Consider the following 17588-nt stretch of genomic DNA (forward strand, 5'->3'; position numbering starts at 1 on the left):
TTTCTGACTCGTCAGGTCTCACACTTGTCTCACAAAAAGTGTTTCACATTTTCTTCCACTTTAACACAGCTCAGTATCCTCAGCTATACATTATTAGTATTTTCAAAGCCTGTCACAGTCTATGTTGTTCGTTTTCATCTATTGGAACTCATGATTTTATCTTACAAAAGATGTCTTACATATTAAAAATGATGTTAACATTTAAGTATTTAATCACACTTTAGTATAAAATCGACTTATCCTTTACAACTTACCAATGGAATATGTTTCAAAAGTATGAATTTGGTGGTTTAGATTTCATCTTGAAATACCTTTTCCAGGGCCGTTGATCATCCTGAAGAAAACATGGTTTAGGCTTATAACAATCAGTTATATGACAGAAGGTCCCAAGTCCCAACCCAAATGCCAAATGTGGCATCTAGAGAATGCACAAAATCTGTCCGAAGAGTATCATTCTGAGAGAGAGACACAGGCACTCCACAACAATATAAAAGATTAAAAATGCAATTAACTTAATCAATATATAGCTTAAGTGTATACAATGTCATGTATTTGTTGTCTCCATTTTCCCTTTTTCTTGAGTTTTGGTCAATGGCATTCCAAAAAAAATGAGGCTTGTCCTTCACAAATCCGTGAGGTTGCCTCTGCATCTGTCCTCCATTAGCAAAATGCCTACTGCTCTCCCTGAGTCTACAAGCCAATCAGCCACTCACCCCTCGAACTTATTCCAACTGGAGTTTTACCTAATAAACAAGAAAGAAAAGCAGAAAAAGGGGCAAGGTAGACAACCAAATTGCAGTGTTAAACTCTCAAAATGCTGATTCCAAGTTCCCCATTGTGATCACATGACAATTTCTGGCTTCAAAATGCTAGACTTTATCTCCTTGTGAGGCAGGACAACACCTCCATTGCTGTAAACTTCATCTCCAAGATGAACATCTTCTCCTAAGATTGTCATGTTTTCCACCCGAGCCCACCTTCCAACAGTGGAATGCCAGCCAATAATGCTACTGGAGATGCAAGCATGCTTCTTGATGCGAACTCCACGCATTATGGTACAGCGTGACAGCCTAACCCCAGACTCAATGATGCATCCAGGACCAATGGCTACGTCAGGTCCTATGAGACACCCTTGACCAATTACAGCACTCTTGTCTACCAAAACATTTCCAACAATGTTAGATCCAGCTTCCAATTCCGCAGAGGATTTTTTACGCAAAGAATCAAGGTATAATCTCAGGCCGGTAATATAATCCTTTGGTTGTCCTATGTCCATCCAGAACCCAGGTAGCACCATAGCATAAAGCTTATTCTCTCCCGCAATCATTGGGAAGACCTCTTTCTCAATTGAGGTGGGTCGCAGTTCAATTCGGTCAAGAACAGATGGGTTCAACAAGTAGATTCCAGCATTGATTTTGTTACCTACAAATATCTTTGGTTTCTCAACAAACTTTTCAACTTTGCCTGTAGTCTCTTCCATAACCACAACACCATATTTTGATGGCTCATCCACCTTCAAACAAAAGTAAGATCCTTTTAGTAAGGCAAAATGGTTTAGTCCTTGACTAAGAACAAGAATGTGAAATCCAGTTTCCACTTTACCTTTGTCACCATAATTGAAGCTTCTCCTCCATGACCCTTGTGAAAATCAATCATTTCTTTTAGTGGATACTCGCTTATAACATCACTATTGAGGACAAAGAATGGCTCACCAGAACCATCAATCAACTTGTCTCTAGCCAGAGCTAGAGGACCTGCAGTGCCAAGTGGTTCAGTCTCTTGTGAGCAGGTGATTTTAATGTCAAGCTTTTTCTCAAATTCTTTCAGGAAATTCAACATAATCTGCAAAATAAATTAGTATGAACAACTTAATTCAGGAAAAAGTCGATAACACAGTTACCAGCATGAAATTTTCAGTCAGAAAAGGGTCCTTTCTAGTTACCTCTGGTTGGTAATTGATGGCCAGAACAACTTCAGTAACTCCAATAGCTTTCAGAGCTTCAATCTGGTATTAAAAGAAACAAAGAAACTAGGAATGATTCACATTTTTAACACATCAACATAAAGCTTCATACTTTGTTAGCATAGAAGTTGGTCATCTTTCAATAACCATGTTATAGCTTTCTGGAGATTAGGCTATAGAATCATCAAATATATCTTTCAAACAAATCCCTGCCTTGACAAAGCTTAACTCTATTTTGCAGGATTACCCATCATTAAAAAATCTACAAAAATTTCAGATCAATAAGGATCAGACCAACAACAAACAATAAGTAAACTAAAGACAGCAGGGGAAAAAACAGAAGAAAATAAGAAAACCTGATGCAGTATCATAGGTTTATTAGCAAAATCCACCAGAGGCTTTGGCACGCTAAGAGTCAACGGTCTCAAGCGGGTTCCAAACCCTCCAACGAGAATTAGTGCTTTCATTCTGATAACCCACCAAAAATCTCTATTTCCTGTAAAACATCAGACCCATAATACAGATTATCTCAAACAGTGAAACCTTTTAGGGAGTACTTCGGTTACTCAACCAATCCCATAAATCATACATAAAAAAAGGGAAAAAAACTTGATCATAGATTGATGGGTCTAAGGTGGCCGAGACACTAAAAAAGTGGGGAGCTTGAGTCGGACATACACAGAAAGTTAATGTTTGTTTTCCAATTAGATCAATGGCAGAACCGGGGTTGGCCAGAGTTTAGTTGTAAGAGCTGTGACAGTGACCTTTGCGGGGGTTTGAACTCTGAACAAATCTGAAAGATCCTGGATGCCAGTAATGCTGTCATGGGACTCTGCGTCGGCCTCCAGCAAGGCTTTGGTTCTTTGATGAATTTATAAGGCCCTTGTCACCTGAGGCCATGTGGGCTACTCTAGTGTTAATAAAGTTATTTCTTAATTTAATTTTACTCTCAATTAAAAATTTCATTATTTGATAAGATTAAAATTTTAAATTATTATTTGAATTCATACCCCTTTAATATCCAATTATAGTTTATTAAATTCAATTAGAGTGGATAATTGTTTTGGACATAATAGTTATAACTATGGGATTATTTAATTCACATAATAATATGACAAAAATGAAAAGTAAGTATGGAATGTAATTTTTCTATGGAAATTTTAAAGAAAAAAAGAAGTGGCATAGACCTACATGCAATTTGAATATAGTTTCATTTACTATTTTCTTCATGTGCCCTGTTACCCTTATACATGGCCAAAGGAACAGAAAGAAAGGTTGTTCTTTCCTGGTAGGAATACTTAGAAAAACCATGGCTGCTATGTAAATGACACAAAGGGTCCCCTAACATTCCACCAGAATATTTTCTTGCAATCCTTCCAACGTAAAACCCTTTAACTAACATTACAAACCTCTCAACCTGTTAGTGTCAACCATGACTAAAGATGAAGAAACCCCGAACTCAAAGAAGCTCTCTTGGGCTGATCAGGTCGAAGCTGAAGACAACGAGGAGGAACGTGCCTTGCCCCATCTCCCTCCACGCCAAGTCATTGGCCCTGACGAGAATGGGATAAAGAAAGTCATAGAGTACAAGTTCAATGAAGCTGGTGACATGGTTAAGGTCACATCCACCTATCAGGTTCGCAAGGTTTGTACCAAGACGAGTAAGCGAGCCATTCAGAGAAGGTCATGGCCAAAGTTTGGTGATGCAGTGTACGACGAAGCTAGTAGCAGACTCACTACGGTTTCTACTGAGGAGATTTTTCTTCAAAGGCCGTCTAGTGTCAAAGGTTGCAACTTTTTCTTGTTCTTGTTATTCTTTCTATTGCTTTTATTAACTTTAAGGTTTTACTGTCAAGAAAGGAGAGACTTTTCAGTTTATTTGTTGATTCAAATGTGTTGCATTGGGGGGTTCTTTTCCATTTTTTTTGGATGAACACGTTATCTTGTTCATTTTCTTGTTTGCTCTCAAGATTCTATTCTTGTCCTTATATTTATCAACAAAATTCTCTAATCACGAGTTGTTCAATGCTTCTTTGCTAATTCATGTACATGCTACCCTTTCTTGGCTTACTACTAAACCCTGCTTCTTGGTGTTAAGAAAGCCTTAACATATAAGGGGAAACGATCAAAGCAATGACTAGTCACGGAGGGCCTACTTCTATTGAGTTTTGGAGGTTTAGAGGGGAAAACGGGCAAAGATTTTTGGGTTTTAGATTTGCATTGTGTCTACCACATTTCTCTTATCTGAGGATAAAGAGTTATGACCTTTGATTCCCAGTTAAGCTGACCTGACCATGAATTGATTCCTTGCCAGGGTTTGCAATCTACCAGTAGAATTAAAGTTTATCTAATTAGTAAATTTTCTTTGAAAAACATGACAAAGAACAGTTAGCAGAACTAAATATTGATACTGGATTTTTAAGTTTCTTCTTGTTTGATGTTTAAAATTCCTCTCTGCTAATGGTTGCCTTTTTCAATACTTGAATTATCAACAGAAGTAGAAGAAACTAAAGCCAGGGAAGATGCTTTGAAGCAACTGGGAAAGAGAGGAAATAGTTCCTTGGTGTGTAAGACTCGTGTCCAAAAGGGTGACCACTTGACTTTAAGGTGTCCTTACAAGGATCTTGCACCACAAAGTGAACTACGGAATTATAAAAGGCTTTCTTCAGCATACGGTGCTGCAACTTCTTCTAAAGCCAACAGCAGCACTTATGTTCCTCCAGGTATGAGAGATGGTGCCAAAAAGGGAATTGGCACAGATGTGAGGCGCAGGAATGAAAAGTACACCGTCAGAGTTAGCAATCTCTCACGGTATGCTCAAGAGAGCGACGTACGTGAGCTTTTCTGCCTATTTGGACAAATAGCTGATGTCTACGTTCCCCGTGATCATAAGCCTAATTTGAACAGAGGTTTTGCTTTTGTCAATTTCGTTAACAAGGAAGATGCACAGAGAGCCATTAACAAGCTCGATGGATATGGATATGACAATCTGATCCTCAATGTTGAATGGTCCTTGCCAAGAAAATAGATGTACATGTTCCTTACAAGGGAAGGTCTATATAAGTTTAGATATTGGGACAGCAATTCTAAGTATGAACATGAAAGCTGTTTCATCTAAATAGTACTAAGTAAAATTTTTTTTGCTTGCTTGAATCCCTTTGGGCTTTGGCTTTGGTCTAATATGTTGATTTACTAAAATGTTCTTGAATCCCTTTTGTTGCTGAATCGGTAGTGTGTGATTGTGGGTATCAGCAGATCTAATTGTTTGTACCTTCCATTTTTACTTGCCATCTTAAAGTAATTGAAAGAGGTGAAGTTTTTAACTAGGGAAGTTAGAAATGGGGATCTAGAACTAGTGAAATCTCTGAGTTCATTTTACTTTTACAATTGATTGGGGGCTATAACATCCAGTCAACCAAAAATCATGGCTGTGCCAATCCTTGCATCTACACTTCAGAAACCTCACCCGTAGCAATGCTGTTAATGTATTCAATCTCATCAGCCACTTCTTTCATAGAAGGTCGGTCCTGTCTCTTGTCATCCAAACATGATGCTGCCAGTAGCCCCAATGCTATAATTGTTTCCAGTTCTAAATTTGTAGCTCCCTCTTTGAGAACTGGATCAACAACATCCATCAGTCTCTCTTCATCTATTATATTTTTCATGTAAACCACCAAATTCACGTTCTCGTCTTCTCTGTTGAAATCTATAGCCTTCTTAGAAGTCAAGAGCTCAAGGAGAACAACCCCAAAGCTATAAACATCACTCTTATCTGTAAGCTGAAAACTACGGTAATATTCTGGGTCTAGATATCCAAGGGTTCCTTGAGCAGAGGTGTGTATGTGACTATCACCTGCTTCTGTTGTCTCAACCAGCCTGGAGAGCCCGAAGTCAGAAACTTTGGCATTGAGCTTTTCATCAAGTAAAATGTTACTTGATTTCACATCACGATGGTAAATGGGTGGCACTGCTGCGGAGTGGAGATAAGCAAGACCTTCTGCAGTCTGGTGAGCAATGCGTAGCCGACGTTGCCATGTGAGGGGAGCATATTTGCCAGAAAGGTGATAATGGAGGTGATCAAACAATGTTCCATTGGGGATGAACTCATATATCATGAGAGGCAGGTCAAGCTCAACACAACAGCCAAGGAGTCTTACCAGGCTCCTGTGGTTCACCTGGCAAAGAACTCGAACCTCATTGAGGACTTGATCAGTACCTTTGGTGTTCCCAAGCTTTGCACGTTTGATGGCTGTTACAGTTCCATCATCAAGAACGCCCTTGAAGACCTCGCCAAAACCTCCGGATCCTATGAGGTTTGCTGCAGAGAAGTTGTCGGTTGCTCTTGTTATTTCTTTGCCAGTGAAGACCCTGGTTGATTTGCCATGGTTTTTGGCATTTAATATCTCTTCCCTCTCCTTGATTAGATTCTTCTGCAATTCTTTCTTTACACGCTGACGTTGCCTGTACACTAGAATTCCAATCATTATAGCAAGTGAAATTCCTCCCAGCGCAGCAGCCATACCTGAAAAAATGTAGTAACCATCACAAACACTACCTGGCATAGAACCTGGTAGACTCAGGTAGAGTATAATCACATTTTTACTAGATTTGCTAAATTGCTAAATACTTGGAGAAAAAGATAAGAGTAGTGCAAATTCAGCAGAACTTGGAATGTGAAACAGAGGTTACCCTAACATGATTTTTTATGTGAATTTTAGTTCTACGCTGGCACACACATACCACAAATGAGTACTGTCTGCTTCTTTGGGTTTTTGCAGCGTTTCCCTGGTCGGCATTTTGCACCTAAACAAAGAGAAGAGAGTAAGCATTATATTCCTTTGAACTGTGTCTGAGTCATTTTTGCTCATTCAAGAGGTAAAATTCTATCCCTATTTTGCTTCACTGCTATATTCAACTTGGGTTTGATCACATTCAAGGGAAAGTGGTTACTTACTTTGACACAATCCGTTGATAGGATCCCACTGAAACCCTTTGTTGCACAAGCACCTTGAAGATCCAACATTCACAGGATCAGCTAAGCACTTCGAATGCAACAAGTTCTTGCAATCCAATGGCGTTTTGCAAACCGGTTCTTGTGGCAAAGCCCACTCTATCTCCAAACCAGGCTCAGGCCATTTCTTTGGAGGGTTGACAGTGTCAAAGTTCACAAAGCTCTGATATGCTAGACAACCTCCATCATGAATCCTCACCACATACGCAGTTTGTGACCCGCCAGTCTTGAACACGCAACACAATGGAGTATTCATGCACGCGGCTGCATTATCCTTGATATAGTTATGACATATGCTTGTTGATGTACAATTTATGGGTGCTTGCAAGTGCAACATTGCGTTCGTACAGTTCAGCAACAAAACAGTGTTACTGCTAGTTATGTTGAAGGGAAGATTATCATCAAGCTGGATTCCTTGTGTGCTGATATCACTTGAAATGCAAGTGCCACCGGAAAGGCTTGGGGGTTGGAGAATTATCCGCTGAGTCAGGGGATTGATGGATGTGATCGTGTAAGATCCCTTTAGAGCATTAAACCATAGTGCCCCTGCAGTGCACCTAATCTTATAGGCTTGATCACCGCAATTAGGCCCAGTGCTAAGTGGGTAAGGCACTGGAATGCGGCCACAATTACTGCAACGAACCATGGCAGCTGCACACCCTGCAAATGATATTAGTACTACCGTAAAGATCAATATTGAGAATACAGATTTCTCCATTGGAGGAAAAATTGGTGGTTTTTGCAGTTAAATTAAACTGTAAGGGTATTAACTATATAAGTTAGGCACCAGTCTATGTCACAACAGAGAAGCATTGCAAGTACTCCGGACTCTGAAAAGACAATATTGGTCAGGTTACTAGCATAGACTAATGTAATCAGTTTGTGATTTTAAATGAGGAAATCTGTTGTTTACATATTTCGAAGGAAATCTGTCAATTTACTAAAGCTTAGTGTGGTTTGAAGTGGGCAGTTTTGTCTTTTAAACTGACCCTAGAGTGTTCCTTCAGCATTATTATATGGAGTGTGAAAACAAGAAGACAACCGTCAACTTCGTCCAATGTACAAAAGTAGTTTAGGTTTCTTCAATGCAGCCAACATTTTCTTGGGAAGAGATGTGGGTTCACTGCTCTGAAATGATGTGCTAATGCTTTCACACCATGGTGATGATTACACTTTCCTTAGATCTCGGGCTCTCCACGCCTCTATGAAGTTACTTAACTTCAACCTGTTAACTCTATCACTCCCTGATCAAATATTTGAGATCTTAAGTTTATTCTTCAAGTTAGCAACTCTGTCATAAAGGAGGTGAAGGATTAGGTCACTTAAGAGTACACCAAAATTTCAAATTCCACACCGCTCAGGTTGAAGCATAGCTCTTCTCATGCATGTACTAATCATCATAACAGCAATAGGTTCAGAACCAAAGGCCCTGCTGCCTGGCCAAATTTTAGTTTGAACACTCTAGACTCCAAGGCTTTTAGCTAAAAACTGTGTATTGCTTCGTTCTCCATGTTTTTAAATTTCAACATAATTGTAGTGGTCCAGCGTCAATCCCATTCCCTCGGTGAAACAACAAGGATCTGGCCTGCTGATATGCATCAGTTTTACCATGCATGAATATGTTCCAATGTCCTCTGGGAATCTCGAGATCCGAGGCTGCAGAACTTCCATTTAGCATCCCATAACACAGTGTTCCCTAATCCACCAATTGCAAGTGTGTTTTCCTAGACCATATTCCATGGTTTAAACTTAAATGTCTCCTTCACATTGGAAGCTAATGCGTCTGCAATACGAATAAGCTTCCTATCATATTGGAAAGCACAATGATCTCTCCGGTTTTTGTTCCATTGGAAATAAACTATAAGCCCCTTTTGCCAGATTCCCATGGCACATGATCTAGTTGCTCTCCAGGAAAAAAGATGGACTGTAGTTGAACACCAAGTGAAGAAGCATTCAGAACATGAAGTAAGAAGAGGGATAACTATTTAATCAAAGTTTTATTTGGTTAATCTGCAATCAAGAAAGATCAAATAGAATAAATCTGGTATTTCCAATTGAACAAGAAAAAAGAAGGATTGGATGAATTATGATATTAGCTCCAGGAAAGGAAACTCAATTAAATCATAAATTGTCCTGTAATACATCTATGATCCTGACCTGTTTGCAACATTTTCCTGTTATGCCTTGACAGTTTACATTTAAGGGGTAAAAATCTGTATTTAATTCTAATGCACAAAAATGCTGCCATATCACATCTGCAGTTGTAACATGCTTATGGATGGGGGCGCAGAAAGAAAAGAGCAGTTGGCCTGTGGAAAATTTAGGTAAGTTCCAATAAGCTTAATCAGATTGGAATTTAAGCAGTGAGGGCAGCATTACTTATTGCTATTGTATAATTAATTATGAGATGAAAAAGAAAAGCACATAAACAAAAAATTCTCTTGGCAAAATACAAGAGAGAAAAAGGCAATTATTAAAGGTGCTGCTACAAATAAGAACTCTCTTGCAAATATTTTGTCATTTTGTAATGACTAAAAATGCAATGTATTTGCTAAATGGTTCTGGCACTATTCACTTGACAACACTCATAAGACTCTCAATCTCCTGAGCAACTGCTTTCATTGAAGGTCGATTCTGCCTTCTCTCATTCAAACATGATTCTGCTAAAAATCCCAGAGCCTTCATTGTCTCTAATTCCATTTTGCCAGCTCCCTGTATAAGATTAGGATCGATGATATCCATGAACCTTTCTTCTTTGAGAATTTTCCTAGCAAAAACCACCAGGTTCACATCTTCTTCTTCTCTGTTAAAATCAATTGCTTTCTTGGAAGTCAATAGCTCCAATAAAACTACTCCAAAACTGTACACATCACTCTTTTCAGTCAATTGGAAGTTAAGGTAATATTCTGGGTCAAGATAACCTAAAGTTCCTTGAGCACAAGTTGTAACATGACTCACATCACTCAAACCAAGCCTGGAAAGCCCGAAATCGGAAACTTTAGCATCAAGATTCTCATCTAACAAAATGTTGCTTGATTTTATGTCACGGTGGTATATAGGTGGAACCACAGAAGAATGGAGATAGGCAAGCCCTTGTGCTGTCTGGTAGGCAATGCCAAGCCGGCGGTGCCATGAGAGTGTAACCCCTTTACCTGAGAAGGCCATATGAAGATGATCGAAAAGGTTACCATTTGGGATGTACTCATATATCAAAAGAGGTTGCTGTAGCTCAACACAACAGCCGAGGAGTTTGACTAGGTTTCTATGGTTCACTTGGCAAAGAATTCGGACCTCATTGATAATTTGATCAACGCCCTTGGCGTTTCCAAGCTTAGCTCGCTTGACAGCTATCCTTGTTCCATCATCAAGAATGCCCTTGAAGACCTCACCGAAGCCTCCTGAGCCAAGGAGTTTGTCTTTGGAGAAGTTGTTTGTTGCTTTTGCTATCTCTTTGCTAGTGAAAAATTTGGCCAGTTTGCCACTGTTGGAGATTAACAGATCTTTATGGGCCTTTGTTAAACTGACTTCAGCTTCTCTCTCACAGTGCTTCCGTTGCTTGTAGATTATAACAATGGTAATAACAAGTCCAATTAGGATTGCACCTCCTGCAAAGGCTGCACCTAGACATTAGAAATAACCCTAGATTAGCTAGAAAGATTTATCTAATTAATTGCAAAATCAGATTGGTTTTAGATCCAAAAGAGGCGCTGACATTTTACCTCCAAGGATGGATGTCTTCTTCTTTTGATGCTTGCAACTTCTCCCATGTTTACACTTCACATCTAAGAGCAAAAAGGGAGTTCAGTGTCCTAAAAATATTCAATTTACTTGGTTTTATTGCAGCATAACAGACAACTTTCTTTCATTATCATTCATTTAACTAGAAAAAAAATACTAAAGTACTAGTTGACATTTCTTCATCCCAGGTCTTAACTACCCCCGGAAGTAAATTTTAGATGCTGGTGTTTCCAACATTGTTCTACTCGAATATGGATTCTTGGGAAAAGGTTTGTACGCATTTGCACATGCGACCAGCTTGGCAACCTGCAATTTCAAATTTTCTGTTCGAAATTTAATGAAGATCTTCCAGATCTTGGTTCATGTCACCACGCCTTTAAGCTGCGAGAAGCCTGAAAATTGAACTCCACATGCATTTTCACAGGCTCCAAGAGCAGAGGAAACGTGTCATTCTAGGGACATAATATGCTCTTGTTTTTAACAATTCATGCAGGACTTTCTATTAAACAATCTCTTCTTTTCAACTTTCTAAAACATTTTGAGAAGAACTAATTCATGATTGCTATCTCAATCTGCGATTACTGATGGTGGACTCAATTGTATAACCTATTCCAGTTCAACAGAAAGTAGAATGGTATACTAGAAGTTTTGTACTGACCTCGACAAATTCCATGGATGGGGTCCCATTGAAACCCGGACTTGCATAAGCACCTTCTTTGCCCAACATTTACCGGATCTGGCAAGCACACTGAATTCAATAAACCATTGCAATCTTCCGGCAGCTTACATCTTGGTTCTTCTGGCGTTAGCCACTCTATCTCCAGCCCTGGCGCAGGCCACTTACTGACTGGCAAGTTCATATCCAAATTCACAAAACTTTGATAAGCTGAGCATCTTTCAGGGCGAACCCTGATTCTGTGGGCATGTACAGTTCCCCCTGTTACAAACCAACAGCAAACCGGTAATGCTCTACATTTTGCTCTGGCCTCTTGGTTGCCCTTTATGTAGTCATGACAGATGCTTGTCGAGCTACAATTGAGCGCTGCATATTCTTGCAGGACCGCGATGCTACAATTCATGATCATGACAGTGTTGGTGCTAGTTATGTTAAAAGGGAGGTTGCTGTCTAGCTGAATTCCTTGGCTTCCAAAATCAGCTGCCATGCAGGTGTTCTGGGCAAAACCTGGCGGACGGATGATCAGGGTCTGAGTCATCGGATTGATAGAAGTGATCATGTAGGATGATCCATTGAGACCATCCAACCTGAGTGTTCCTGCATTGCAGCGAACTTTGTACCAGGGGTCACCACAATCTGGTCCGGTGCTAAGCGGATATGGCACTGACATTCGGCCACAGTTCGGACAGAGCTTTAAGGCCATGACAGGATCTGTAGAGACCAGCATTGCCATTGTCAGAATCAAAAGAGGTAGCATTTTCTTCTTTGTTAAAGGCTGGAGTGAAAAACTTAGAGTAAAATAAATTCGAGCAAGCTTGATTCTGGCTTTTAATATAGTTCTATTTTACATATTGTTGTTCAATTTAACCTCGTACCTGACAAACAGCCCAAATTTGTTCTTCCAATGCACTTTAAAATTAGGGCATATGGCTCTCTCTCTCTCTTCATTATATTGGAGGACATGCCGCTAAATAGGGACAATGTATCCTGAAGAAAACGGCTACACAGCTGATTAAAGAATTTCTGAGAAATTTTACTTGAAAAAGTTCAGAAAGTTTTGTTGGGCAGAAAAACAAAGAAAAAAATTCAGCTCAAAATATTGGATCCAAAAAGCACACCGATCCAATTTTCAAAAATTTATTTATGCTAAGCAATTACAAACTTTCCTCATAAATCGGATCAAGAGGAAAAACTTCACACCAATCGAAATACAACTTCAGCAGAAAACAAGAAGAAGAAGAAGCATGACCGTTGAGCATTGAAAACAGAAAATGATAACCGGGCAAAACAACATCAAACTACTACGTATAGCAACTGAACAATTAAACCAAGTTAAACGCCACAAGAAACCATCATATCACTAAGCTTATTAAATCCCTAACGGCAACGTTTCATTCCTTGAACAAACTTCCTTAACCTTCTGTTTGTTGCTTCCCGCCAATGACTTTAGTCATCTAACTTCACAGATTAAGTATTAATCTTCAACACAACCCCTTCATTCTTAATCTGTTGAGCTCCAATACATGATCTCAAATACTCAAATCTTTCCTTTCCCAAGCTCTTTGTAAAAATGTCAGCAAATTGATCATTAGTTGAACAATGAGCTAACTCTATTTCACCCTCCTTTACAGCTTCTCTTAAAGCATGGTACTTAACCCTGATATGCTTCGTTCTACCATGTTGAACAAGGTTTTTAGCTATTGCTATTGCTGATAAATTGTCAACATTAATCAGTGTTCCCTTGTTCAGCTTGAACTCAGCTTGTCCAGTAGTTTCCTTAACCATAAAGCATGATTGGTAGCCGCTGCACAAGCAATGTATTATGCCTCAGCTATTGACTGAGCTACAACTTACTGCTTCTTGGAGCTCCAAGCAAACACAGCACTTCCAAAAGAAAATCAGAACCCTCCTGTGCTTTTAGAATCATCCAAAGAACCAGCCCAATCACTATAAGAAAAGCCTATTGTCGTAACGTGCGGGTCCGGGAATCCGTCCGCCAGACGCGGGCAAAAATTAAATTCGTTTAGGAGTCGCCACCAATCTTTTTTATCTAGGTGTGATTGGTCACCTATTAACCCGATTCTAATCGACGAAGTTCTAAATTAATTTTAGGTCCGTCGAAAGAACAAGAACTGATCCACGTCTTTTTAGAGATGGGTTCGAGAGTGTGGTTACGCACGGAGAAGGGTTAGCACCTCCGTGGCGCCCGTTCCATAAACGGTACCATTTAATTTTAAGTTATCCTATTATAGCCTACTTTTGATTTAATCCCTACTTATTAACTAAATTTTTATTAAATTGACTGCCTGAGTCTTTTATTTGGTTTTACGTATGCATATGATGTAAGGGTAAAATGATGTCATGACTCGTTTATTTTAAATAATGAGGTCGGTAATCTTTTATTGGAAAATTATTCGAAGACTATCCCAACGCTTTGGTGAAATCTCGAAATTCTCCTCACCTAGAGATATCCCCGGAAGAACTCATATCTACAAGCTCTTCGGGAAAATCCCATCATCGGAATTCCCGCACCATTTGCAAGATAAATGTGGCGTGCTATGACAGTATAAGATGATGATGCCTATATGATCGCGTTTATTGATTTAAGCGGTTCATAATTCATCCAATAATTTATCACCTTATTTATATATTTATTTTGTCATTTTTTACGGATTATTTATTTATTTTTATTATTATTTTTTTCTATTTTTTATTTAGATCCGTATCTTTTAACTAACATTGTTGATTAACATTTAACTTGATTATATAACTTGTCGAATAAATAATTAATTAAATTAATGGTTAACTTAATTTTATTTAATGATATTTATTTGCTAATTAACTAACTACACTAACCTAGATTTAAATGTAATATTACGTAGATTTATTTTTCTTAATATATATTATCATTTTAGCAATGATTATTTGAGTTAATGACTATTGGAGTGCTGAAGTTGGATTCATCCCGACGCTTCGGTGAAAATCCTTTTGAACTCCGCACCTAATAAATCCACAAAAAAAAAAGCCACTCTTTGTCCTTTTTTTAAGTGAAATTCTATCATCGAGTCACTCAAAATAATCATTGTAATTTTATAATAATTATATTTTATTATACTTACAAGTATCTAATATATTTATACTATAAATATTTTTTTCTATTTAAACCTCTCTTTTTTTTTTTTACTATTAATACTATTCTTTAAAATATTATCTAAAATAAATCTTAAAACACTATACTAAATAATTTAGCTTAATTTTATGCCATCTAATTACATATTCAATCAAATGAATTGGACCAAACCCAAGTAACATAATTCATAATGCATTCATAAAAAAAAAAGATTAGATTTTTACCTGATTTGGATTCTAACAATGACCCAAACAATTTATGTACAGCCCACCAAGCTTTTCAATTAATTGAGCTGTTGAAAGCCAAAAAAAAAAATCTCTCTGCCTTAAAAAGAAAGCCCAATGCCGTTTGAACCTTTTTCTCTTTTTTTTCTTTTTTTTTCTTTTTTTCTTTCTTTTTTTCTCTTTCTTTTTCTCCCAGCCGCTCCCCTTTTCTTCTCTCTTTCTTTTTCTTTTCTCTTTCTTCTTTCTTTCTCTTTCTTTCTTTCTTTCTCTCTTAGCCGCCCCCCCTTCTTCTCTTTCTTCTCCTTTCTTTCCCCCGTTGGCTTCTCCTTTCTTTTTCCTCTTTCTTTCTTCCTCATTCTCTTTCTCCTTTCTCCCTGCCGAGGCGTCGCACTCTTCTCCTCTTCTCTCTCCCTCCTTTTTTTTTTTCTTTGCTCTGTTTTTTTTGTGTTTTCTTTTTCTGATGGCTTTTTTTTGCAGGTGATGGATCGGTTTTTTTGAAATCTTTCTTGGCTTTTTTTGGTTGAGTTTTTTTGGCTTTCCCTTTTTTTTTTTTGCAGGTGGTCCTTAAAACAAGCCGGGTTGTCCAAAAAATTGGACAACCCGACAATGGGGTTCTGGCACCAGGGAGTTGGTGGCCAGAACCCCATCATGCGTGATGGATGGGTTTTTATATATTTTTCTTTATTTATTTTTTATATTATATTTTATTTTATTATAATTTAAATTTAAAATTTATTATTTTTTTAGGTGTCTACACCTATCAGCTGACTGTTCTCCTACTTCATATATACCAGTCCATAATTCACAGTCCCTTTAACATGTCTTAGAACTCTTTTAGCTGCAGCAAAATGTACTTCTTAAGGACTCTGCATGAACCTTGATAGCAAGCATGTTGCAAACATTATATCTGGCCTAGTAGTTGCTAAATAAAGTAAAGAACCAATAATGGTTCTATATAGCCGCCCATTGGCTTTCTCAGCACCATCTGCTACACTGAACTTAGCACCAGTACACAATGGAGTACTTACTACCTTGCACATGCTCATATTAAACTTCTTTAACAAATCCTGAGCATATTTGCCTTGATGCAATATGACTTTATCAGTACCTTGCACCACTTTCATACCAAGGAAATAAGTCATAACCCCTAAATCAGTCATCTCAAATTCTTCCTTCATCCGGGATTTAAACTCAGACACATACTTACCCTCTAGTTCAGTAACTAGAAGATCATCCACATATAATGCTACTATAAGTTCCACAGTATTATGCTCATGTTTCACATACAAGGTTAATTCATTGATATTTCTTAGAAACCCCTAACTCTTGAAGTATTCATCAATTCTAGTATACTAAGCTCTTGGAGCTTGTTTCAGGCCATACAATGCCTTGATAAGCTTGCATACCTTCTTCTTAGACCATTGCTGCACATAACCTTTAGGCTGTTCAATATAAATGTCATCAGTAAGAATGCCATTAAAAAAAGTTGATTTGACATCCAGATGATAAATTCTCCATCCCTCCCTGGATGACAAAGCAACAAGCATCCTTATTGTGTCATGTCTGGCCACTAGAGCATATGTTTCCATGTAATCAACCCCATAAAGTTAAGCATACCCTTTAACCACCAACCGAGCCTTGTACTTGTTGACAGAACCATCTGGATTAAGTTTGGTTATATAAATCCATTTCACTCATATGATGTTTTTGTCAGTTGGTTTGTCAATAAGAATCCATGTCCCATTCTTAGATATCATCTCCATTTTAGCATCCATAGCTGATTTCTAGTGGTCATCTAGCTGAGCTTGTTTGAAGGTTGCTGGTTCAGCTAATGCTACATTACATCTACTGTAAAAGTCAACTAAGCTCCTTGTACCTTTAACTGTTTTACTTTCATCCTCCAAATCAAAATCAACATTAGTTGCAATTTGCTGTGACTCTTCATCAGCTGTACTAGTGAAATTATATTGATCAGCACCTTTATTAGACCAATTCTAACTTTGTCCCTCATCAAAACTACATTTTTGCTTATAAAGATCTTCTTCAGCTCAAGATCATATAACCTGTAGCCTTTTGAAACTTCACTATAGCCAACCAACATTGCTGTAATAGACTTTGGATCAAATTTGGACCTCCTTGCATTTGGAACCATAGCATAGTAGATGCTTCCAAAGGTTCTGAGGTGAGACACTCTTAGTTTATGTTTAAACCACATTTCATAAGGGGTTTTGCTATTCAAGACCTTGGTATAAGCTCTGTTTAGTAGATAATTAGCTGTATTTACAGCTTCTACCCAAAATACTTTTGGCATCTTCATCTAGTATAGTAAGCATCTCCCTATCTTTGCCAAGGTTCTATTTATTCTCTCAGCCTTACCATTCTATTGAGAGCTATATGGAATTGTTAAATGATGCTGCACTCCCAAAGACTCAAGATACTGCTCAAAAACAGAAGAAGTATACTCCTTACCATTGTCAATCCTCAAGGTTTTGACCTTTTGACCAGAGAAATTTTCAGCAGTTGCTTTAAACTTCTTGAAGTAGCTCAAAGCTTCAAACTTCTCCTTCAAGAAGAATATCCAACAAAACTTAGAATAATCATCAATAAAGATGATATAATATTTGCTTCCACTGAGTGAAGCAGTTTTCATGGGACCAAAGATGTCAGTATGCACCAGCTCAAGCTTTCTAGAAGCCTTCCATCCACTCTGCTTAGGAAATGGTTTCCTAGTTTGCTTTCCAAGTTGACAAGCTTTACAAAGTTTAGATGGTTTTACAATCCCAGGTAAGCCTTCCACTAGACTCTTTGCTGACATTAGAGACAATGAGCTATAATTGACATGTCCA

General features: G+C 38.1%; 4 protein-coding genes across 7 annotated transcripts; 1 reads left to right on the forward strand and 3 right to left on the reverse strand.

Annotated features, from left to right (window-relative positions):
- Positions 487–2826, reverse strand: LOC18597695 (mannose-1-phosphate guanylyltransferase 1). 3 transcript variants are annotated; one of them, XM_007026861.2, is made up of 5 exons: positions 2642–2826; positions 2320–2459; positions 1943–2005; positions 1603–1842; positions 487–1513 (listed from the first exon to the last, which is right to left on the reverse strand). In XM_007026861.2, the coding sequence occupies exons 2-5, from the start codon at positions 2428–2430 to the stop codon at positions 842–844; spliced, it is 1086 nt and encodes a 361-aa protein (XP_007026923.2). In that variant the 5' UTR covers positions 2431–2459; positions 2642–2826; the 3' UTR covers positions 487–841. The 3 variants fall into 3 exon arrangements, with proteins under 3 accessions (XP_007026923.2, XP_007026922.2, XP_017977017.1); XM_007026860.2 differs by having other exon boundaries at positions 2728–2825; XM_018121528.1 differs by having other exon boundaries at positions 2553–2823.
- Positions 3396–5007, forward strand: LOC108661899 (eukaryotic translation initiation factor 3 subunit G-like). The gene is made up of 2 exons (XM_018120877.1): positions 3396–3741; positions 4459–5007. The coding sequence occupies exons 1-2, from the start codon at positions 3396–3398 to the stop codon at positions 4989–4991; spliced, it is 879 nt and encodes a 292-aa protein (XP_017976366.1). The 3' UTR covers positions 4992–5007.
- LOC18597696 (wall-associated receptor kinase-like 20) lies at positions 5410–7692 on the reverse strand. Its single transcript, XM_018120878.1, has 3 exons — positions 6918–7692; positions 6704–6766; positions 5410–6485 (listed from the first exon to the last, which is right to left on the reverse strand). Exons 1-3 carry the CDS (start codon positions 7690–7692, stop codon positions 5410–5412), a joined length of 1914 nt encoding a protein of 637 aa, XP_017976367.1.
- Positions 9400–14892, reverse strand: LOC18597697 (wall-associated receptor kinase-like 15). Of its 2 annotated transcripts, none has more exons than XM_018120864.1 (5): positions 14743–14892; positions 12264–12375; positions 11371–12099; positions 10694–10756; positions 9400–10588 (listed from the first exon to the last, which is right to left on the reverse strand). In XM_018120864.1, the coding sequence occupies exons 2-5, from the start codon at positions 12349–12351 to the stop codon at positions 9546–9548; spliced, it is 1923 nt and encodes a 640-aa protein (XP_017976353.1). In that variant the 5' UTR covers positions 12352–12375; positions 14743–14892; the 3' UTR covers positions 9400–9545. The 2 variants fall into 2 exon arrangements, with proteins under 2 accessions (XP_017976353.1, XP_017976352.1); XM_018120863.1 differs by having other exon boundaries at positions 9400–10594.

This window comes from Theobroma cacao, chromosome 5, assembly GCF_000208745.1.
Source record: "Theobroma cacao cultivar B97-61/B2 chromosome 5, Criollo_cocoa_genome_V2, whole genome shotgun sequence".
NCBI classification, from domain to species: Eukaryota; Viridiplantae; Streptophyta; class Magnoliopsida; order Malvales; family Malvaceae; genus Theobroma; species Theobroma cacao.